This window comes from Panulirus ornatus, chromosome 37 (genome assembly GCF_036320965.1).
Source record: "Panulirus ornatus isolate Po-2019 chromosome 37, ASM3632096v1, whole genome shotgun sequence".
In the NCBI taxonomy this organism is placed as follows: Eukaryota; Metazoa; Arthropoda; class Malacostraca; order Decapoda; family Palinuridae; genus Panulirus; species Panulirus ornatus.
In genome coordinates, this window is record NC_092260.1 from 30,341,503 (window position 1) to 30,366,639 (window position 25,137).

The following is a 25,137-nucleotide window of genomic DNA, read 5'->3' on the forward strand; positions in this document are numbered from 1 at the left end:
CATTACCATCAGTAATCATTATCATCAGTAATCTTTTATTACGTATAAAGTCAAGCTGGGGCCACTGCTTCGTCACAGGAGGACCGATCGGTGGAAAATCCTCGTCTAGTCTGCGTCCAGATAGCCTTTAGAGATAACACTTTCTTATCACCGAAATCGTCAGGTCATATCATTAGGTAACAGCCACTTCCTTTAGCCTAAAGTTCTAAGTTCTATGGTTCCTTCTCACAGGATGGTACTGAGAGCCACTTCTGGCAGGATGTTTCTATGATAACTTGCAGATGGGTTTCTATAGCCACTTATAGCAGGCCGGTTTCTGTTGTCGCTAATTAGTTTCTATAGTTATTTCATGAAGTATGGCTTCTGTAGGACAAAATGTTTTTACACTTTTATAATCAAGTTTTGGATATTTTCTTTGAAGTCGATAACGAAGCAAAATATGTAGAATAACTGCTATCATTGCCTTCTCAAGAAGGTTTGGTAAAAATCAACATGAACTCCTGTCACTGATTTCTACATGTTGCCCGCATAGTTCACTTCTGGTTACTGAAAAATAATATGTTTTTCTTATGTATGTAGACTTCCAGACTTACAGTTTACTGAAGATATTTGATTACTGTACTGGGAGGGAGTGACCATCTCTTAAACATTCTCAACTATCATAACACCTCTTAAATCTGAACATGTTGTCTACAGTATCTACGTCCTCAGTCATCCTGTTATTATCCTCCACAGTTCTTGTACCATAAAGGTGTTTCTTTACATCCTTTTTAACAAATTTTCTCCTTAATTTCGTATTATTCTTTATATCTTTCGAAGAACTGGACACTTCCCACGTGATCAATCTGTGTGTGTGTGTGTGTGTGTGTGTGTGTGTGTGTGTGTGTGTGTGTGTGTGTGTGTGTGTGTGTGTGTGTGTAGAAGCATATACTGGAGATACCGATACAATTAGAGAGTCCAGCATCTCTAAACACTTGAGTCATTCCTTGTCAGCAGGTTAACTAATTACGTGAGACATTATTGGACCATGCAAGACTAGCGCCACTACGCGTAAGTTGTTTTTTGAGGCAAAAAATTTCGATTTCGCTAACAAGTCACTGTGACGCACGGCAGATCATCGTGGAAGCTGTGTACGACCACATGATGTGTACGACCACAAGATGTGTACGACCACATGATGTGTACGACAACATGATGTGTACGACCACAAGATGTGTACGACCACAAGATGTGTACGACCACATGATGTGTACGACCACACGATGTGTACGACCACAAGATGTGTACGGCCACAAGATGTGTACGACCACAAGATGTGTACGGCCACACGGTACGCACGAGAGGCTTGCACCAAGCAATCACTGGTGACACTTCCTCGGCTGAGGTGATGTGATACAAGTCTAAACTTAAATTGTTTTCTTGATTGTTGTGTCTTGTGGTGTGGGGAAGGTGCATTAGTTCGTGTGATTTAAGACGTGTTTTAATTGACTGTTTTCTAATCACGTAACACATAACATATTCTTATATCTCAACAAGAGTAATTTAAAGTGTAGTCTTGCGTTACTCTCTTGATTGGTGCGTTTTATCAAGTCTGGTAAATTCAATTTGTTTTTAGACATCTTTTAATCGATTTCTGCTCTCCCAGTTACACAGATGATGCCTGGCGTGATTCCATGATGTTTAGGCACCGAGTTCTCTCGTGAGAATATATGTATATATATATATATATATATATATATATATATATATATATATATATATATATATATACATATATTAGTTTCTGAATTCCTGGCATAATAATTCGTAGTGATTAAGTCTGTAAAACAGGGAAATAATGTGATAGTTTGTAAACATATCCTCGGTGGTAAAGGAGTCTAAGCTTCAGAGATATAGATGTGGTGCTTTACCAGTTGTCAATAATTTGTTGTTATTAGTTAAGGCGAAAAAACAAACTTTCCAAAAGGATCACAATAAAACATATTTCTAGTACATGTCAAGCGTCATTTCTGTTATCTTTTTTAAAGGTTCAGAAAAAACACCCAGAGATGACCAGAAGAACAACACAAACACCCATAGATGACCAGAAGAACAACACAAACACCCAGAGATGACCAGAAGAACAACGCAAACACCCAGAGATGACCAGAAGAACAACACAAACACCCAGAGATGACCAGAAGAACAACACAAACACCCAGAGATGACCAGAAGAACAACACAAACACATTACGAACACGTTGTTCATCTTCCGGGTGAGACCCTTCATGTGTGCGCATGTGTAAGTCTGTAAGTCTATGCATTGGTGTGCATATTTGCATGTCGGGTCGGGTTGTGTAGGTAAGATTTGATTTACGTGCAAGAGTAAATTAAATGTTGTCCTACACAATACCATCTTTTAAGACAGTTTGGTATTTGGTTCTGAGTTCAGACGTTCCTTGTTTCTCTTCACAATAGCGTCGTTATCATTATCTATGGAACTTGGAGAACACTTTATAGATCTTATCAACATATCAGTATAGCCTCTAATACTCAAATGCTGCGCTGGTGACACCTGCGAGGTCTCCCTGTAATTTCCTTTCTCTATGATCATATTGTCTCCCGGGCTGTGTTTGTATCATTAAGGATAATCATAGCTTGAAGTGTGCTCCGGAGCCTGAAAATTCCTAACAGAAAATGGAGGGCAACAGATACAAAAGAAAAGACTCCACTAGATTGTGATATTATATGATTATATGAAAAAATATTTATGTTAGACGGAGGCAACAGCTTCTGCGTGGAGTAACTGTAGAGCGAGAGTTCTGGATCACATGACTGTTATCTGGGGTACGACTCTGTCAACCAGTAACTGATTGTTTTCTTTATCACCGACCTTAGGGCCCTTGAGAAGAATTTAATTTATATATATATATATATATATATATATATATATATATATATATATATATATATATATATATATATATTTTTTTTTTTTTTTTTTTTTTTTCTCCAAAAGAAGGAACAGAGAAGAGGGCCAGGTGAGAATATTCCCTCAAAGGCCCAGTCCTCTGTTCTTAACGCTACCTCGCTATCGCGGGAAATAGCGAATAGTATAAAAAAAAAAAAAAAAAAAAAAAAATATATATATATATATAAAACTTTTGTAAAGATTAAAAGTCATGTGAACTAGTTATTATTGTGAGAAATACATATAAAACTACGCTCTTCATCACAACAGTACGACCCATAAACACGAATGTACGACCATTAGGCATGATGTCATGACTTCTGACCTAATTCTCACCGATCAGGTCAAACGTCGTGCCGTTATGGCAAAAGGTAGAACCGTTGTGCACGGGTCATACCATCGTGCACGGGTCATACCATCGTGCACGGGTCATGCCGTCGTGCACAGGTCATACCTTCGTGCACGGGTCATACCATCGTGCACAGGCCATACATTCGTGCACAGGTCATACCATCGTGCACGGGTCATACCATCGTGCACGGGTCATACCATCGTGCACGGGTCATACCATCGTGCACAAGGGGTCGATAGTTTAATCGGATATTCTCAATTCTTAACTTTCAAAGTAAAGCTTCCAAATCTTTGGAAATAAACTACTTTATCGAAGTTTTACATACGTATTTGACCAGTAAACGAAGAGTGACGTTATAAACAATAACGAAAAATTAAGACATTTCACTGAGCTTGCTCTGAGAATTCCTCGCCTAACGTTTCAAGATCTAAAGTCAAAGTAAAATGTTCTGGCGAGGGAGTGACGTCAGGGACTTACACCTCCCCCACAAACAATTAAAATTGTACATTTTTTCATGAGTTGGTTGTTCTGATGAGTTGCCGTAGCCTTTGTAAACCTCTTAAGCAAGATGATATGACACACACAAAGTACTAGAATTAAGGAAGCTGAGTTATATGGAAAGGTTAAAGGCCATAGATTTGCCCAATATACAAGATAGAAGAGTGAGGAGTAACCTGGTCATAATCAGTAAGTTTTTAAAACTGAATGATGAAGTAGACAGTGGATTGTTTTTTGAAATATATAAGGATAAAGCAACAAGAGGACATAGCATGAAATTAATCAAGAACCTTGTTAAAAAAAAGATGCGAAGAAATACTTTTATGGTACAAGGGTGGTGGATGACTAGAATAGAATGAATAAAGATGTGGTAAACGTGGACAGCTCGCTGAAATTTGGAAAGCTTTATGATAGTAGAGAATGGTCAGGAGACAGGACTCCACGGATACAAACCTTTCTCCTCGTACAGCACAAATAACTTACAACTGAAACACACATTAACGCACTACTGAAGGACCTGATCCCATATAAAGCTTTCAGTTCTGATGATGTTTCTCAACAGTTGTTGAAAAAATGTGCAGATACGCTCGACAGGTTGCTGGAAATATTGTTCAACGTGTCGCTGGTATAAGACGTACTGGCAAGGGAGTGGAAGAAGGAGAATGATATACCTGTCTATACGAAAAAGGACAGGGAGATTGCGCTGAACTGCAGCCCGGTCTTTCTGACGCGTGGTCAGTAAAACTCTGGTAAAGACAGTCAAACGTCAGTAGATGACTACTTTCTAAGGGGAAACTCTCAAACTCAGATGCAAAAACGCATCATGGAATGGTCATGCGTAACTTCTCTTATATTACAATTAAAAAGTGAACTTGGACTTAAACGAAAGAGAAGGATGACAAAAAGTATTCGCCGTACCACAAAGGAAGGTGGTAAAGTAGCTGGAGCTTCATATATGAATATAGAAGGGACCCCTCCCATGGTTAGAAAAGTACCTGAGTGGAGGGGAACATAGGAACGCATCTTAGAGAAGCTTTCTGGAAATGGGTTAGGGGTCATCTGTAGTGAGCCACAAGGATCGGTCCTTAGGCCACTGCTCCTCCTGATCTTTGTATTTAACTTACCAGAAGCACTGGCACTCTCAGATTATTTGCAGATGATGCCCAAGTCATGAGGAAAGTAAAGAATGTTTAAGATTTCTTCAACTTACATTTAGACCTAGACAAACTCCAAACTTTTGTCGTTGAGAAATGATGATGAAACGAAGAGAAAGTAAGGCCTTAATACAAGTAGCATCTACCTGGGTACAGGTAAGCTGCAGAGATATGTGTGTGAGAGGTACCCGGAAGTCGACACTGAACCTAACCTGAAGCCAAAGCTCAAATTCAGGAGAACTGTAGAGGAGACAATCTGTCTGTTGTTTCTAAAACAGTTTGATGATGTCGTTTGTGAACAGTTCCTGAAAAGATGCAGACAGAACAACCAGAGGCCACAAGAAGAGATTAAGCAAGAAACTTGTTACGAAAAATGGTGTCTCCGTGAATAAGTACTTTTGTAGTACAGTGTCAGAATAATGGATGAATGAGTAATCTAAATGATGAAATCGTAAATGCTGACAGCATAAAAAAGTTTTAGAATTGTACGATTTTGGAGAGAGCCCAAGGGAGGGGATGCCATGAGTGTTAAGTTCTCTCTACAGAATATTCACACACACACACACACACACACACACACACACACACACACACACACACATACACATACACACACGCACACACAAACATACACACACACTGACCATGATACATCACTCCGTTACACTTCGTGATATAAAAGAAGAGAGCCAGACGAAGAATGTTAATCTACTCGTCTGGTTCTGGAGCTGGCAGTAGATTATGCTAAGGGATCGCTACGGTTAGGCAGCAAAACGAAGATAAATGGCCGAAAATGTCTACAACGCTAGTGAGTTATTACGCAGCAGACGTGGTATTAAGCTAATGAGGCCAGTACGTAAATACCCAGACGATCAAAATAATCACACGATCTGTTAGACGAAGGCAACTACAATCAAGGAACAGTAATACCTGCATTAGATGATCCACCAGCTATTATGAGGAGAACCCCTTGGCTACAGGGGCAGAAACACTAGGATAGCCAGCCTACCTGATGAATAGTCGACCTCACATAATGGATAGTCAACACCACATGATGGATAGTCGACTGGTGTGACAGTCAGTCAACTCATGTGGTGGTCAAGCCCCCACCCAATTTACATGATAGTTAACTCAAACGGTTGTTAACACAAATGATGAAGAGTAGGTCAGCGAGCTGGACTGTCATTCCACGTGTTGACTAGATAACCTTCGTGGCCAAGGTATGACCTACGCGTTTGGATACGTGACCCGCGTGGTGAATATATGACCACGTGCTGCATACATGTACCATGTGCTAACCACATGACCAATGAGTTGGACACATGAGCCCCGCTTTGGATGGTCTACCCTCGTGATGAATAGTCGTACAGGTTCATTTATATTCAACCCATGTAATGAATAGATATCCCACGTAAAGGATATTCAACCCATGTAATGGATAATCAGCCCAGTTGATGAAAAGTCAATCAGTATGATGAATAATCTTCTCACGAGATTAATAGTTAGTCCAGGTGATTAATAATCAGGCTGCATGATTACTATGCAACTTGCATAATAGTCAATTCACACGATTGCAAATTCGCATGAGTTTTGAACATGATATTTAACCCACCTAATACGACAGCTCACATGACGGCCAGCTTTACATAATCAAGGTGTCTATAACGATAGGTAGACCTGTATGATATTTAGCGCACATGGTGATCAAGGCGCATGATGGTCACACCAACCCTTATGATGTCAAAGTCAATGTTTGTCGACCCATATGACCGTTGACGAGCACAACAGTCAGCCCGAATGTAACACATCCACATAAGCATTAAATACTCAGCCCTTGTGATGCACAAGTCACATAACACTAAACACATACGGTAGCTCATCCACAAGATGGCCAACGCATATGATAATGATCCTTCTTTAGAGACATCCCACATAGCAGTCATTAAGTCAACTGATTAGACAGTTATCCCCCGTACCTCCCAACTCGATTCTCAACCTATATGGCAACCGACCCTTATGATAATAAACCCAATTACCGGTCCATTAACACGACCCGTCCTCCACACGAAGGTCGGTTAAACGAGTCACCACACATTTCAACCTACATGACTGCTTCCCACGTGACAGTCAACTCACATGTCAGTAAACACTCATATGATAGTTTTTAAGAAGACAATGAACCCACGTGATCGATAACCTACATGCAAGCCAGTCCTCACTATTGTCTTCCATAAGGTAGTAACACCAGAGCTGCTGCCACCACCTTTACCTCCGCAGGGACGGAGGAAAAGCCAAGGAGTCTCCCTGACGCAGCAACCGCTACATTCCTTATAGAATCTCTCTACAGCACCACTAACCTTCCTCACAGAATATTCCATGAAGAAACTCGGGTATTTCCCCAAACATGTGGATGGAAGCCAAATTAATCCCATGTATAACAGACACACTATTCTGCCCGCTTCCTTCAACACTGGCGTCGAAACATTTGAGGGTATTGTAGCTAGATAATTGATAGAAGACATATCAATTCCGGATATATTTCAGTAGTAATTCACTTGTACAATTCCTTTATACATTTCAGACCTGATTCATTTGAAGGTCTGATACGTTCCTTCTATGGAATTATTCCTTTAAGAATATAATAATGTGAAATATGTATGATATTGTACTTAACGTAATTACTGGGATGTCGCCAGTTGCTTTTCCCGTTCACTCAGAATTACCGATCAGATCGTTGAGGGGAATTATCAGACTGGTACTCCATCTTCCATCACCTGCCATGTGATAAAAGGCACTCGACTACGACTATATATTTTCCTAACTGTCATCACTGACTCCCGAGATACGAGCTTAATCTTTGCTCTAACTAGAATCACGATCTTATGTTTGTTCAGAACTACTTCCAGTTGTTGCAGTATTTTGCAACATATGCTCGACGAGTCTAGACATAGAGCAACTCAGATAAGCATGACGCTGAACCCTGAGACACTTAAGAGTATCTGTCCACTTGGATAGACCAGAAGCTCCTACTGTGTAACTCTGCACGTTACTCCCTCACCTACTGTTGACCATGTGAGGTTATCTGGGCTGTGTATCATCTCACTCACTGAACTGGACCCAACAAGTTGATCACATAATTATAAAGGCGTCCCAGACAGTGTTCATCATAACCTACCTAAGAGGACTGTTCTTGTTCACAAGAAAGACGTTTCTTACTTTGAGTATACTGTGTAACAAAACGCAACTGTAGTATGCAGCCCCATGTGCGGCACTAAACAGCTCACACAAGATCAGAATGAAAGATAAGAAAATACCAAAACATGTACGTCAAGATATTCTGGAAGGTGATGCTACGAAGTATCAGAATGTTCTTCAGAACCTAACATAGTTACTCGACCAGTGACGTAAAAATCTTTATCTTAAGTTCAGTAAGGCAATCTTAACTAACTATGGCCACTAACAGTTGTTGCCTCTCATTACACTCACCATCTACGGAAGCAACAATCGCTGAGCACAGGAATTGTTGCTTCCTAGATGCGAGACGGAGCGGTGTAGGATGCCAAACATGCCATTATAACATCACCTCTGAACACGTCAGTGACAGCTCGCTTTCTCTGTAGATTCTGGTGGTTGGATGTTTTACTATTGATTTTAGCTTTCTTGATTAATTTGATTAAACTTGTCTAATCTGTCATATCTACTATAATCTGAGATTTTATGATGCCTAAATCTTAGATATTAACATACTGTTCTTAATCATAATCATCATATATTCTTTATACATGACAAACTATGAAATGATCAACCCACCTGATAATTAACTTAACATAATCAGTCCATGTAACACAGTCCACCTGACGATCAGTTCAAATGGAAGTCAGTCCACATGATGGCCACCCTACTGTGAGTCACTTCAAGATAATCGACGAACACGATGCTCATTCTTGGTGGTAATCAGTAAACTTGAGATCCAGCTGACGTGGGTCACATCAGTCCACACATCAGTCATATTAACTTAAGTGTTAGTCAAGTCAACCCTCAAGACACTCAATCCATGTGACAGCATAGTCAAGCCACACGTCAGTCAGGTCCAAACTTATGACTGTCAAGTAAGGCTATTTGAAAACCGTCAATTTAACGTTGACACGCTGCGGTCTACTGAACTACAACAAAGATGATAATGTCTGGCGTACAGTCAGATGTTCCTCTGGAGGATCTATAGACAAAAGGAGACCCTGAGAAGTTAATGTAGGTCAGTCATCAACAACTGGTTGTCTTACCCGCAAGAAACGACTGTGAAGAGTTGAGACCGTCGGCCAAAGCGGAACTGTTGGGTGTGATGCGGTTGTCGGAGCCGCCAGAGGAGGTGGTGCCGTTGCCCACGGAGAAGCTGGGCAGCAGGAGCGGGGCGCCGTTGTGCGTCTGTGCGTTCTTGTTGTTGTTGGCGGCAGTGGTGGAGGAGGTGGTGGAGGGAGTCGCCGTCGTGGTGGCGGACGTGGTGTTGGCGTTAGGAGAAGGATTATTGTTGTTGGTGGCGTGGAAGGAAGAGTTGGCGGAGGTGGTGGTGGTGGTGGTGGTGTTGGTGATGGGGGTGGGCGGTGTGGTTGGGCGGGAGTGATGGAGTGCGGGCGGCAGTCTTGACCGCAGAGTAACCAACTCGCACCCAAGGGACCTCAACCGCTGCTCCAGCTGCGCCGCCTCGCTCGTCCCGCACGCATCTGTACCGGAGGACCAGAACATTAGTGTTGACACATGACCCGGATGTGCTGGCTGGGCCACACCTGCACTCCCACATGTATATGGAGAAGTTCAGATATTAACCTATGTAAACAGAGACAAAGCAAACATTACCACCTAATGCTAAAAAGTCAGGAAAGTCACAGTATAAGTAGGAGAAAAAAACATTACAAGGCGATCAGTGAATACATGATTCGGTTATGAATAAAAGAAAAACGTCAGTCTTTAAGTGCATCAGGTGAATATCCCAGCCTATGAATCTCGTGTATGGTTTCTGTATATCCATACACGAACACATGCATTAATACATACTTACATGTACACCTTGGTTTATGATAGTGGAGTGTTTCAGCATGGGTGACACTACTGAGCAAGATGTATAGAACCCACTTGCAACCCACATTGGCTGTCACACGGACTATATCACACGGACTATGCCACACGGACTATGTCACACCATAAAACTACCACGCCAGAAACGACAGAACTTACGTAAACCATTATGTAGGGACAAATGGGAAAGAGATTCATTAGCACACAAGGAAAAATATCGAATGGTTCGCATAGTTCCCACTATTCGCCAAAAACAATTCCCCTGTTGACAAGATAGATGGAAAAATATACAGATCGATGCACTTGAATACAAAGGGTTATGAATACAGTAACATGAAACGTAGACACCATTTGACCATTTTAGTATAATACCGTCAAGTATCAGAAACACTGCGTCACCAGTTCAAGAGATACTCGAGAACACACTGGAGACATCATACTACGTATCCCATCAACTACGTTATAAAGGATGTGAGATTCTGCCAGCCGAGGCCTAAGACAGCCTGATCGATCGTAAAAATAACAGCTTAATTCGGTCCGAAACTGAGCTGTAGAGGAAGAGGTGCGCCTCTACATCAATTACTCAGCGAAGAACGCGTCCGGCGAGGAAAGGTAGCACTACTTGCTACCACAATGGTCATTCTTGTCAACAAGGAAAAGTTGATACAGACATTTGTGATTACTGAAGTAGTGATACAGTAGTGCCGATGCTTACATTACACATGGAAACACACTTGGCTTTATATCTTCCCTAAAGGGACTCATTAAAGTTAGAGAGTAGACAATATAGTAATATATACACAGACACTTAGTAATGTAACATACACAGACACTTAGTAATGTAACATACACAGACACTTAGTAATGTAACATACACAGACACTTAGTAATGTAACATACACAGACACTCATTAATGTGACATACACAACACTTAGTTATGTAACGTACACAGACAGTAATGTAACATACACAAACACTTAGTAAGGTAACATACACAAACACTTTAAGAAAATAAAGCTGGTGAGATTCTTTAAAAACAAAGGATAACTTTACTCTCGCCAAAAGTAATCAAAACTGTACCAAGTGACAGCACTAGGATCCCGTTCCTCTATCAAGGAATAAAATGCTGAAATTAAATTCAAGTTTAGATATGTAGTATCCTAGTGAGGGAGGGTCTTCCGTTATGTCCAGGTTGCTGGGTTTGCTGGTGGACGGATGTGTCCAGGATTCACAAGTGTGTAAACAAAACAATGTGGGGAGGAGATCTCCAACGGAGATTGGTCCCGCGAGCTCTGATGACGACCTGGATTCCAAGAACTCTGATAATGACTGGATTTGTGACGGTAACCCCGGCAAATTCATTGGGTTCCCCATGCTCATCCTGTGAGCGGTAGCGCAAAAGTATTACAGAGGTCACAAGAGGTCTCAGTCAGACTCCAAACATTGGTTTGTTACGAAGTTGATTCACTACATATTTTTTTCATTACCTACATTACATAGTTTCATAAGGTAAATTTTACCGACAAGATGCAAAAATGTAGAAACACTTAAAATTCTTGAGGAGATCCTTAATCCCGTGAGGTCTAAGGAGGACCTTGGTCCCACAGGCTGCGAGGAAGACCTCGTTCTTGGCACAATCGAGGCGACATAGATCGTGGAAGAACACTTGGTCATGGCTTCGGGGTCACTTCATGAGATTCCTTTAGTATCATGAGTGATACAGTTTAATGAGGACTAGTTGAACAACAGGTAATTCAAGCTCGGAAAATTAAGAATAAACAGTTTTTTGTTTTAATAATAATCATTATTATCATAATAATAAAATCGACAGAAGAATAAATAAAGAAAATGTGTATGAAAAATAGCGTATAATTTATTCTGACGTTGACAAAGCGGCCGAGGCTCAAAGTGGAAGACTAAGAAGGACCAGATATTTAAACGAAACTGAGGACTTTGGTAACGTTGGCGGGTGCATGCGCTTTCCACAAGTCATGTTGACATATGAAAATATACTCTGAAGCTACGAAGAATAATTATCTCTCCTCTGATGCCTTAGTTTAAAGGCCAGACTGGTGTGTTTGGTTTGAGTGCACTGTTCCTGTGGAAGAAATGATATATATATATATATATATATATATATATATATATATATATATATATATATATATATATATATATATATATATATATAGTTTCATAGGAAGGAAGGGACACTGAAAAAGGAAGCGAGTTCCCTTAAGGAAGGTTAGCGAGTACACCTAGAGCGGAGTTAAATGGTTTCCTTCACCGTTGATCAGTCCCGTCACACTCCTACGTCGTCACTCAGTCCCATCACACTCCGGCATCGACAATCATTCCATTTGAATTATCAATTTTCATTTTGTTTTTAGATACTTTTATATTCTATTTGGAAATATGAGGAACAGTTTTACATGGGTACTTTTGCCTGTGGATAACACGCCATCCCGCCCTCTGTCTTTCCTACGACATTTTCAGTTTTGCCGGCAGTTCTGCTACTTTCTCAGATCTACAGCCATCGAAGTACTAGTTCTTGAAGATATGTCCAGACGGTATCTAAAGTATCATGCCAACTTTTTCATTTCTCCTCAGAGTAGAGTTGAGGTTGTAAGCGGTGTGGATCACTAAGTTCCCCAGCCACCGACAAGGATGGGAGGCAGCCTTACCCACACAGCCTGGAGTGACCAACGCGGGGAACTTGATCTGCCTTGGGAGAGAGCTGCCGCCGAGGATGGTGGACATAGAACACTGGCACAAGTCTCGCTGTTTTTTATGTAAAACCATGAGATCCCGTGGGTGTTACGGGTGGAAATCATCGATAATGAGGCAACTGAACGCCTCAGTTGTGGACAATATATCTGGTTGAGGCATTGTGTGTGTGTGTGTGTGTCCCAGACGCAACGCTGGAGAGGCAGGTGTTGTACTGCCTCGACAGCGTCCGCTAAGCACATGATGACACTGACCGTCTCTCCACTCATGTTATAAGGTATTCATTAATCATTGCCATCTTGTGATACACTCGCGCCTTCACCAAGAACTCTGCCGCCACGGACTCTTCTTTTCGTTTTTCTTGCAAATGAACAGTAGTCATCCTTATAATGATAAATTCTTCATTCCAATGTCCATATTTTGTATATGGTCGATTTTCTCAATAAAAAGCAATCAGGTTCTATGTAAGACAGAAACATAGAAAAAAAAGAAAGTATAACGTTCAGAAGAGATATAAAGACTTACTTTCAGCATCTCTACTGAAGAAGATGGAAGATTTCCATTACGTCATCAGCTGTACCGGAGAAATGAACTCCAGTGTTTGTGGTTGATACAACATACGAAGATAATGTGGGAGTTGAAGTGTGTGATGCAGGTTCCTTCCCGCTGACCCCCAGCGATCGATAGCCTTGTTAGCAAATAACATAAAACATATCTATGAATATACAGGTGATTAAGAGGTAAATTTGTTCTTGAAACAAGCCTTTCTGTCGATTTGTCATCAATATCTGCCATAGTTACGTTCTTCAAACATTTGGTCGACAGTTCATCAATATCTATCGTAAAGTCTTCTTAATATCATCCGGATATTGTAACAGTTGTTCACAACACCAGAAGATCACTACATAAACCACTGTCTGGCCGGCAGGAAACCTCGATCACACCAAATGTAATTACTTCGGCCACACGCAAAAAGATAATTGTTCTTGTAGAACCCTGTCACCAGTGGCTACCAGAACTTGGGGGTATGTTCGTCTATGTGCCATTGTTGTTGTTCTTATTCTTACACCTGAACTGTAACGGTGTAATGTAAGTCTTACATTTGATACGAGACCGTGTATATATATACACACACACATATATCTATCTATCTATCTATGTATCTATCTATCTATCTATCTATATATATATATATATATATATATATATATATATATATATATGTGTGTGTGTGTGTGTGTGTGTGTGTGTGTGTGTGTGTGTGTGTGTGTGTGTATAAACCCAATCTCTAAAACCAGTTAAGAGATACAACAAGTATATCGTCTTCCGTGAATGATTCCATCTTATATCTTGTCCGTGTCAGTACGGTCCACTGATATACTGTTCAATAGGTACACGATACAGTAACGTGCGACTGAAGAGCTACATGGTGCATTGCATTACCGTGTGGTTTGATAGCTACATGTTACTTAAAAGTTTTAAACATTCGCCTTTAAAAGCTTTTTCAAGATTTGTTTATGAGCAACTGTCAGCTCGGCTACAACCAAGCTTGTAAGTAACCAGTTGCATTTCGTTCCATGATGGATGACTAATGAGAATTGTCCCCCTCCACCCCCACCCCCTCGTGTCCCTCCCAGTGATGAGCAAACTTGAAATTAAAATTCATGGGATACTTGCATGTTTCAGATGTAGACGTGATCAATGTATATAGCACTATATTTGGTTAGCGCCTTCAGGATCCTCATGGCCACTGGATATGAGGGACCAGTGTGTATTATTGTTATCATAGTGAACAGTGTGTATTATTGTTATCATAGTGAACAGTGTGTATTATTGTTATCATAGTGAACAGTGTGTATTGTTGTTATCATAGTGAACAGTGTGTGTTGTTGTTATCATAGTGAACAGTGTGTGTTGTTGTTATCATAGTGAACAGTGTGTATTGTTGTTATCATAGTGAACAGTGTGTATTGTTGTTATCATAGTGAACAGTGTGTGTTGTTGTTATCATAGTGAACAGTGTGTATTGTTGTTATCATAGTGAACAGTGTGTATTGTTGTTATCATAGTGAACAGTGTTTATTGTTGTTATCATAGTGAACAGTGTGTGTTGTTGTTATCATAGTGAACAGTGTGTATTGTTGTTATCATAGTGAACAGTGTGTGTTGTTGTTATCATAGTGAACAGTGTGTATTGTTGTTATCATAGTGAACAGTGTGTGTTGTTGTTATCATAGTGAACAGTGTGTATTGTTGTTATCATAGTGAACAGTGTGTATTGTTGTTATCATAGTGAACAGTGTGTATTGTTGTTATCATAGTGAACAGTGTGTGTTGTTGTTATCATAGTGAACAGTGTGTATTGTTGTTATCATAGTGAACAGTGTGTGTTGTTATCATAGTGAACAGTGTGTATTGTTGTTATCATAGTGAACAGTGTGTATTGTTGTTATCATAGTGAACAGTGTGTGTTGTTGTTATTTTATTGAAGTTCTATTTTTACAATATTCCTGTCCCATGGTTGTTGTTCAGTACACGTTCGTCAGATGTCTCCATACATCAAAACTCAAGTCACCACGTTCATATTTAACGGCCAAGCGACCTTTCATGTGGTCGTTCATGTAATCAGGCAAAATAAAGCTTCCAATATAAACAAAAGAAATAAGAATAGAAACATTAGAGGTCGGTTGAGGACTTGGGCTCCATCAGTCGAAGGAACAACAGAACAACAGGAAAGGCTGGGGTTCTATCAACAAGAGAGACAAAAGAAACACGGTGAAGGATGTGAATCCAAGAGCAGTAGCACTGTGACCGGCCTGGCTCCAGGAAGAGGAGCCGCAGCACGAGCACTGTGACCAGACCAGCTCAACATTTCCAGTATTCCATATTGTTATCCTCATGTCTCTACTGGTACCCCGGCAGCATGGTGAGTCAGGAACCTCTTAACTCACACACACACACACACACACACACACACACACACACACACACACACACAGATGAAAATAAGACATAAAAAGAAAAGATGTGATATTTCCAATTATTCATAGTATATTTTATGGTACACGTTAACTGGTAAACTAGGAGGGAAAGTCCCCTATATAATGCTTCAATGTAATTCGTCTTTCACCTTACATTCGAGGAAGAAGACGGACGGACATGACTGTTTATACATTACTTGGCCGAGGTGGCGGGAGCAGGATGGCCAGAACAGGTCTGGCCGGGCCCAAGGCACCCATTCCACTCCCTCGGTGGCTGGCTGCCCACCCGGCTTACAAGTATTTCATAATTCTTATGTGAGAGCGTTCGTCTCCGTGTGTGTGTGTGTGTGTGTGTGGTGTTGTACGGTGTGGTGAGGTGTGGTGCGGTGTTGTGCGGTGTTTTGTGGTGTTGTGTGGTGCGGTGTTGTGTTGTGGTGTGGTGTTGTGGTGTGGTGTGGTGTGGTGTGGTGTGATGTGGTGTTGTGGTGTGGTGTGGTGTTGTGGTGTGGTGTGATGTGGTGTTGTGGTGTGGTGTTGTGGTGTGGTGCTGTGGTGTGGTGTGGTGTTGTGTTGTGGTGTGGTGTGATGTTGTGGTGCTGTGGTGTGGTGCTTTGGTGTGGTGTTGTGGTGTGGTGTGGTGTAGTGTAGTGTGATGTTGTGGTGTGGTGTTGTGGTGTGGTGTTGTGATGTGGTGTTGTAGTGTGGTGTGGTGTGTTGTGGTGTGGTGTGATGTGGTGTTGTGATGTGGTGTTGTGGTGTGGTGTGGTGTAGTGTGATGTTGTGGTGTGGTGCGGTGTTGTGGTGTGGTGGTGTGGTGTGGTGTGGTGTGGTGGTGTGGTGTGGTGTTGTGGTGTGGTGTTGTGGTGTGGTGTTGTGGTGTGGTGTTGTGGTGTGTTGTGGTGTGGTGTTGTGGTGTGGTGCGGAGGTGTGGTGTGGTGTGGTGTTGTGGTGTGGTGTGGTGTTGTGGTGTGGTGTTGTGGTGTGGTGTTGCGGTGTGGTGTGGTGTGGTGTTGTGTTGTGGTGTGCTGTTGTGGTGTGCTGTTGTTGTGTGGTGTTGTGGTGTGGTGTGGTGTTGTGGTGTGGTGTTGTGGTGTGGTGTGGTGTTGTGGTGTGGTGTGGTGTTGTGGTGTGGTGTTGTGGTGTTGTGATGTGGTGTGGCGTGGTGTTGTGGTGTGGCGTGGTGTTGTGGTGTGTTGTGGTGTGGTGTTATGGTGTGGTGTGGTGGTGTGGTGTGGTGGTGTGGTGTGGTGGTGTGGTGTGGTGTGGTGGTGTGGTGTGGTGGTGTGGTGTGGTGGTGTGGTGTGGTGTTGTGTGGTGGTTTGGTGTGGTGTTGTGGTGTGGTGTGGTGTGGTGTGGTGTGGTGGTGTGATGTGGTGGTGTGATGTGGTGTTGTGGTGTGGTGTTGTGGTGTGGTGTGGTGTGGTGGTGTGGTGTGGTGTGGTGTGGTGTGGTGTTGTGTGGTGGTGTGGTGTGGTGTGGTGTGGTGTGGTGTGGTGGTGTGATGTGGTGGTGTGATGTGGTGTTGTGGTGTGGTGTTGTGGTGTGGTGTGGTGTGGTGTTGTGGTGTGGTGTTGTGGTGTGGTGTGGTGTTGTGGTGTGGTGTTGTGGTGTGGTGTGGTGTTGTGGTGTGGTGTTGTGGTGTGGTATGGTGTTGTGGTGTGGTGTGGTGTTGTGGTGTGGTGTGGTGTGGTGGTGTGATCTGGTGTTGTGTTGTGGTGTGGTGGTGTGGTGTGGTGTTGTGGTGTTATGGTGTGGTGTTGTGGTGTGGTGGTGTGGTGTGGTGTTGTGGTGTGGTGGTGTGGTGTGGTGGTGTGGTGTGGTGTTGTGTGGTGGTGTGGTGTGGTGGTGTGGTGTGGTGTTGTGGTGTGGTGTGGTGTGGTGTGGTGGTGTGTTGTGGTGTGGTGTGCTGTTGTGGTGTGCTGTTGTGGTGTGGTGTTGTGGTGTGGTGTTGTGGTGTGGTGTGCTGTTGTGGTGTGGTGTGGTGTTGTGTTGTGGTGTGGTGTGGTGTTGTGGTGTGGTGTGGTGGTGTGGTGTTGTGGTGTTGTGTGGTGGTGTGGTGTGGTGTTGTGGTGTGGTGTTGTGGTGTGGTGTGGTGTGGTGTTGTGGTGTGGTGTTGTGTTGTGGTGTGTGGTGTTGTGGTGTGGTGTTGTGGTGTGGTGTTGTGGTTTGGTGTTGTGGTGTGGTGTGGTGTTGTGGTGTGGTGTTGTGGTGTGGTGTGGTGTTGTGGTGTGGTGTTGTGGTGTGGTGTTGTGTGGTGGTGTGGTGTTGTGGTGTGGTGTTGTGGTGTGGTGTGGTGTTGTGGTGTGGTATGGTGTGGTGTGGTGTTGTGGTGTGGTGTTGTGTGGTGGTGTGGTGTTGTGGTGTGGTGTTGTGGTGTGGTGTTGTGGTGTGGTGTTGTGTGGTGGTGTGGTGGTGTGGTGTGGTGTTGTGGTGTGGTGTTGTGGTGTGGTGTTGTGGTGTGGTGTGGTGTGGTGTTGTGGTGTGGTGGTGTGGTGTGGTGTGGTGTTGTGGTGTGGTGTTGTGGTGTGGTGTGGTGTTGTGGTGTGGTGTGGTGTTGTGGTGTGGTGTGGTGTTGTGGTGTGGTGTTGTGGTGTGGTGTGGTGTGGTGTGGTGTTGTGGTGTGGTGTGGTGTGGTGTTGTGGTGCGGTGTTGTGGTGTGGTGTTGTGGTGTGGTGTTGTGGTGTGGTGTGGTGTTGTGGTGTGGTGTGGTACTATACGGCAGCAGAAGGGGTCTTACCGGTGGATTTCCATCTCTTCAACTCTCTATCAACTTTTCATCTACTTTTCTTGTGGTTCACCATTCCCAGTCTTATCACTCAGTTTATGTCATTCATCAACTACTCACCAAACACTCTCCATTTATCCACTACTTTCTATCATAAAATTACTTTCTTACATCTTTTCTAAAACGTTTCTTGCTTAATTTCATGCGATGGTCTCTGGCTGTCCTGTCTTTGTATCTTTCAAATAATAATTATTATTATTAACTGTTATCATCATCAGGATATCAGTTGAAAATCTTATAGGATGTCATCGCCACCTCTTACTCATTTCCCTTCCATGTTTAACAAATGTATGGCTTGTAACCTCCAGCTGTAATTCAGTTCCACTAATTCTTGTTCCATCTTTGTTTTCCTCCTCTGAACCTTCTCTGTGGGCTCCTTTAAGTTCGCTGACTAATTTGAGAATCATTCTAATTTTGGCCTAATATATGATGTGATAAGTTTGCTGAGTATTATCAAGTCTGTGTTCTTGAATGCCATTGTATATTTGCCAGCAGACAGTTTGTCTCCTTTACAGTCCACCTGAGGTAAGCCTTGGGTGAAATTTTGACACACCAAATCCCTCTCACACACACGCATTCCTGCAGCTTATATGTTTCCCTGTGCCCCATCCTCATTACTCGGCATTTAATCTGGCTGAATTTTATCAAACACATATTAAACAAGATTTGATATTTGCTTATAAGCTGAGCAATCCTCATCACTTTTATTTCCCTCATGTTACCTTGACATCATCCGCAAACATATTCAAGTATGAGTCTAGGTCTTTTAGTAAGAAATTTTCATGGTTTATGAAGAGGATGGTCTAAGGACCGAGGTCTGCGGTATATCACTAGTGGCCTATTTTGAGAAGGCACATTAATCATTCGTTCTTCTTCCCTTCCACTAAGGTAGATTTCTATCAGTGAAAGGAATTTCCTCATTCGTACCTGAGGATCAAGCGTCTATGTCAAACGATGTTGTATGTTTTTGGTCAGTCTAGATACACACAATCGATCCACACTTCCCTTTGTTTAAAGAGAAACTTACTTTCTTACAGAAGATGGGGATTGGTTACACATGACCTTTCCTTGAATGTTTGTTTCCTAACGCTTAGGTAGTTTCTTCTTTGAAAGAAATAATCCGTTAGCTTTCTGAATATCATTTCCAAGTCTGTAGTTCAGCGTAACGTTTTGGTCTCCTTTCTTAAAGACAGCTACGATCAATATTTCAAGTGGCCTATCAAGCATGTTTACACACTTCTTCAGCACACATGGAGAAACTTCTTTAGAACCATCAGCCTTGTATGGGTCAGCTCCCTTTACCAGTCTGCATATTTTTTCCAGAAATCTCAATACGTTCCAGGATCTCTTCCCCGTTCCATGCAGAGGCTTTAGTGACTTCCAAAGTGAAAACGCTTTTGAAATTATCATTCATCACATTATTACATGACCTACAAGTCGTCGTCGCTCTTAATTCCTTCACTCGATGAGCTGGTCTGTAAGCGACAGTTTACTCCTACTGAATTCATGGAAAAGTTTTGAATTATTTCCTACTACTGAACAACATTATTCTTAAGATTCTCTGCTCCTTCTTTCTCAACTTGCTCTACCAGCTACTTACTCTTATACTTTCCAAATGCTCGCTTGTTGTAGTCTCGTTCATGTCTCCTCCACAGTACACATCAGCTCTTTCTCTCTATATTGCACCTAAAGGTACCGATGTTCCCATTCGTATACTGTAAATCTAACAAAACCTTCCATAACATTTATCTGTATAGTGGGGATAGAAATTCTTTAATCCTATGCAGTTTCCAGCATTATTTCCCCTCTCTAAGCTTGGTTTCCTCTTTTGTTCATCATTTTCCGTATAACCAGACTAAGCATTTACATGATCACTCTCCCTCTGTGTATCATCTGATATTCTGGTGTGTGTGTGTGTGTGTGTGTGTGTGTGTGTGTGTGTGTGTGTGTTGTATTTGTGGTTGTGTTTATGTATGGTAACACTACCGGTGTGGTTGGGGCTCCAACATCATGAGTTGTGACGGCAGTAGCAGTGCAGGGGTGTGCCACAACACCCGTCTGACATGGCGTATGACACAACAAGAACCACATATATGAGGAGCGAGTTGCAGGACGTGGTGCCTGACATGGGCTGGAAGCAGAGGGCGTGTCGTCCCGGGAGGTGGCGGGCGCGGGGCGCTGGGTGGCACGGGTGGTGGTTGGGGGCGGGCCAGGTCGTGACTGGCGGGTCTCTGCGGCAGGTTGCGTCGTGACGACAGCAGCAACCAAGTGGCGCACCCGCTATCATTACCAGCACCCGCCACGCGCCATCACCACGCCCATGCTTCGCACGCCTTCCTCAGCTGCAGGCTACTAACTCCTGGTGCTGTCCGCAGTACGTCAGCTCCCACTGTCTACTGCAAGACGCCACATTTTTAACTCTCCAATGCCATGTGTTTCCTGATGGGCATTCAGCCCTCAGCTCCCCTCATATCGACAGCTTGTATGATTAACTAGATAATTCCTTATCTTGGGTTTAACTAACTTCAGGACGTCCATACCCCTCGCTGTACTTTACTTCCTGCTGACGTCTGATGTTACCCTCTCGCGAGGAGTGATGGTGACACACCGAGGTATAACAGTGACCTTCGTCAGGGAGGACGTGGACCGTGTCCCCAGGTAACATCAACTCAGTAAGACACCAGAGATACCAGATCATAACATACACAAGTAATATATCCTGACTTTGTGGAGTGTGATTATGAAGTCATAGATCACAAAATGCGAACACAGAGCATGACTGGAAAAGTGGCAGGTTGGGTCATGAACTTCAGATGAAGCAGACTCTAAAATGTATTGGACAGCCAAATAATACCTAGTGTTTGTAACATAAAAAAGTACTGTGCCTCTGGGAAATTGCGTTACCCCACTTTTTTCTAATCTCAACTCTGACATTGATACGAACACGAACATCACGCTTACATCATCATTGGCGGATGATGGCAGAGCTCGTATGAAGAACCAATCCATTAAAAAACTTAAAGCTACACTTGTTTAATGTTGCGTCATCCCACCAAGTAAATAATGAATATGATTTATGTAGATGAAAAAAATCATTTCCAGTGAAACAGAGAGAAGCAGAGAAAAGAAACCATAAAAACTGCACGTAGGTGCCAAGATGAAACTCTGGCCTCACAGTGTCTACGAGCCATACAAAACAACTATAAGATGACCGGGAAGTGAGTGACCTTACTCGGCTACTTGAACAATACATAGATTATGAAGAGAGAGAAACCCCGAGTACACACAGATGTCAGGCTAAACACTCGACAGGGAGCAGGAGTAACAGAAGAGTTGTTTCCACGGGAAAAGTGTTTGGAATAAATTCTGAATAACATCCAGCGACGTGTGCGGGCTGCTGTATGGTTGATTTGATCATGTGGATCTTAATGAAACGATATCAAGATCGAATATACGCGAGGGTCACATGGTTCCCGAAGTGGACATCTTCATATCTGACGTTATCTGAGAGAACCATGAGAGACTGGGAAATGAAATAAATGATAACAACAGAGATTTTTTTTATATACTTGCCACCAACACTTTATGATAGACCATTGCTATATCTTGGCTGCCAGTCCTGTTTCAGTCTATGAAAAATCAGAAACATCTTAATCTAGTGGATGATATAAGGTTCTTATTCAAAATGAAGAACTTATTCAACAATTTAACAAAAAGAAATTCTTATACGTTATAGAAGCGATATACCAGCAGAGATCTTACACAGCCAAGGCCTCATTTCTTATAATTGGTCAGAAGTTGCCCTTAACAAATATAACAAGAAAAATGATGTAAATGACCGAGGAGTCATCTGGCCTTCCATGAAATAATTATATTTTCCCACACTATGACAGACATTATCATGTCGCAGTAAACGTAACGAACGAGTTTACTGAACTAGAAAACAGTGAGTGTCGCAGGGAAGAGCATCAGCTACATGCCGCAGGATACCTTTCCCCCCATGCATCATTATCCCCTTCTCTGGGGCCCCCCACAGCTCTCAGGAAGGGTCATCCATGGGCATGTGAGGGTGATCCACACGTTTGAGGGTGATCCACGCGTTTGACGGTGATCCACAGGCTTGAGGGTGATCCACAGGCTTGAGGGTGATCCACGCATTTGACGGTGATCCACGGGCTTGAGGGTGATCCACGGGCTTCAGGGTGATCCACGGACTTGAGGGTGATCCACAAGCCTGAGAGTGATCACACGAGTATAAAGATACGTGGGACAGGATGACGGATTTTCGCTGCTGCAGCTGACGGTTCCTTCTGACGAAGGGTAGGGCAAGCGGTTCCCACTGGTCACAACACCACCCTTATGTTCTGAAGAGCTGTCTTCTCTCCCACACCGTCCACTTCCTCTCCCAGATCCTGCGCAAGCCCCCCTTTCCCCCCAACTCACCTTTCAACAACTCTCCCAGGCTTTCATAACCCAATCATCACCACCCTATCCTCCCTCTGCTCCCCCTCCCCCCAACTACCTCTTTCCCACGCTCTAACATCCTCCATCCCAGCGTTTCCAGCTCTCACAACCTACACCATCCTCGTCCCATGTTCCCAGCTCCCACAACGTCATCTTCGTCCCACGCTCCCAGCTCCCACAACCCACGCCACCGCCCTCTAGACATTGCCCCACCACCAGCCTCTCTGCAGGCGGTCCTGCAGTGAATCATATGGCCGATCTGGGTGATTTTGGCCTCACACCTCAAACAAGGAATCATGAGGCTAGCTTGAGTGATAGTGGCCTGAGTGATAGTGGCCTCACACAAGGAATTATGAGGCTAACCTGAGTGATAGTGGCCTCACACAAGGTATCATGAAGCTAACCTGAGTGATAGTGGCCTCACACAAGGAATTATGAGGCTAACCTGAGTGATAGTGGCCTCACACAAGGAATTATGAGGCTAACCTGAGTGATAGTGGCCTCACACAAGGAATTATGAGGCTAACCTGAGTGATAGTGGCCTCACACAAGGAATTATGAGGCTAACCTGAGTGATAGTGGCCTCACACAAGGTATCATGAGGCTAACCTGAGTGATAGTGGCCTCACACAAGGAATTATGAGGCTAACCTGAGTGATAGTGGCCTCACACAAGGTATCATGAAGCTAACCTGAGTGATAGTGGCCTCACACAAGGTATCATGAAGCTAACCTGAGTGATAGTGGCCTCACACAAGGTATCATGAAGCTAACCTGAGTGATAGTGGCCTCACACAAGGTATCATGAAGCTAACCTGAGTGATAGTGGCCTCACACGGGATATGCAGCAACACAAAGATAACACACGTGTCGCCTCTCCTGACGTTCCTCGTTCTTCCATGAACTTCATGATGACACACATACACTCATGATATCTTTATCCCCTTCCTACCAGGGTCAGTAATATAGAACTCATTAAGGTCAAATAATTAATCTTTTAATTACCAAGAAGACACAGGGTTGTGACGGAGTACAACATATTACCTTGCTGGACGAGAAGGGTGGCTCTGTGGACCGGCGGGGGGGGGGGGGGGGGGGGGGGGGGTCTCCAACAGGTATTGGGCCAAAGCCTCTCCGGTCTGGTAAATGGCAGGGCGGTAGTTGAAGGTCTTACTACATAATCTTATTCATTGATGACGCTAGATGATGACGGCGAGGCCACGGCCGTACACAAGACGAACCAGCGGAAGTTGGCCCGGGTGGCGCGGTCTGCTGCCTTCATTAACGGTGGCGGACAGCATGACTAAGGCATGAGACACTATGACGAAGACGCAAGGATCCTCCACACATGCCAGTAGATCCACAACACATGCCAGTAGATCCACAACACATGTCAGTAGATCCACAACATATGGCAGTACTATGACGCGCGCTAGTAAAAAAACAAGTAATGACTTTGTATCCAACATGCCTGGTAATGTTTCCATGTTATGCTGGAGTGAACGCATTACGCCCGCTTCATCAGGATTTATGATAATAACAAAAGGTTCAGGGTAAAGCAAACTTTACCCTGAACCATGGCATTGCATCCCCCTGTGCATGCCACTGAGGCCATGACTACGTATCCATCCACATTGATGACGAGCTTGGTGCATGAAAGTCTGTCCACGATGCACGCGCAAGGTAAGAGTGATGGGCCACACCACTACCAGTGTGTGGGGTAGACTGGCTGGAATTCATAAAAGACTGGCCACGACGTACGGTAGAGTGACTGGCCACGACGTACGGTAGAGTGACTGGCCACGACGTACGGTAGAGTGACTGGCCACGACGTACGGTAGAGTGACTGGCCACGACGTAAGGTTATGTGACTGGAACACTTTGTAAAGCGTCCCAGCGCTTGACATAATCCACCTATACAACGTAGGAGGGTAACCATATGAAAATATCCCCCTGAGAGAGAGAGAGAGAGAGAGAGAGAGAGAGAGAGAGAGAGAGAGAGAGAGAGAGAGAGAGAGAGAGAGAGAGAAAGAGAGAGAGAGAAGGGGGGGGGGGAGTTCTATGCAAACTCTGAGAGAGGAGAGAAAGAGAGCAATTGAGGCAGAAGGGTTTGGGACCACGGGTTAGCGCGCGGTGACAGTGGTGACGTCCCCCGA

At 43.4% G+C, this 25,137-nt stretch overlaps 1 protein-coding gene across 1 annotated transcript in view; it reads right to left on the reverse strand.

The window, feature by feature from the left end:
* The window catches only part of dachs (unconventional myosin-IXb-like dachs), a 167,333-nt gene that overhangs the window by 43,677 nt on the left and 98,519 nt on the right, over window positions 1-25,137 (reverse strand). Inside the window, exon 2 of the mRNA XM_071684210.1 lies at window positions 9,235-9,672. Within this exon, the coding sequence (XP_071540311.1) occupies window positions 9,235-9,672 (438 nt within the window). The remainder of the gene's footprint in view (window positions 1-9,234; window positions 9,673-25,137) is intronic.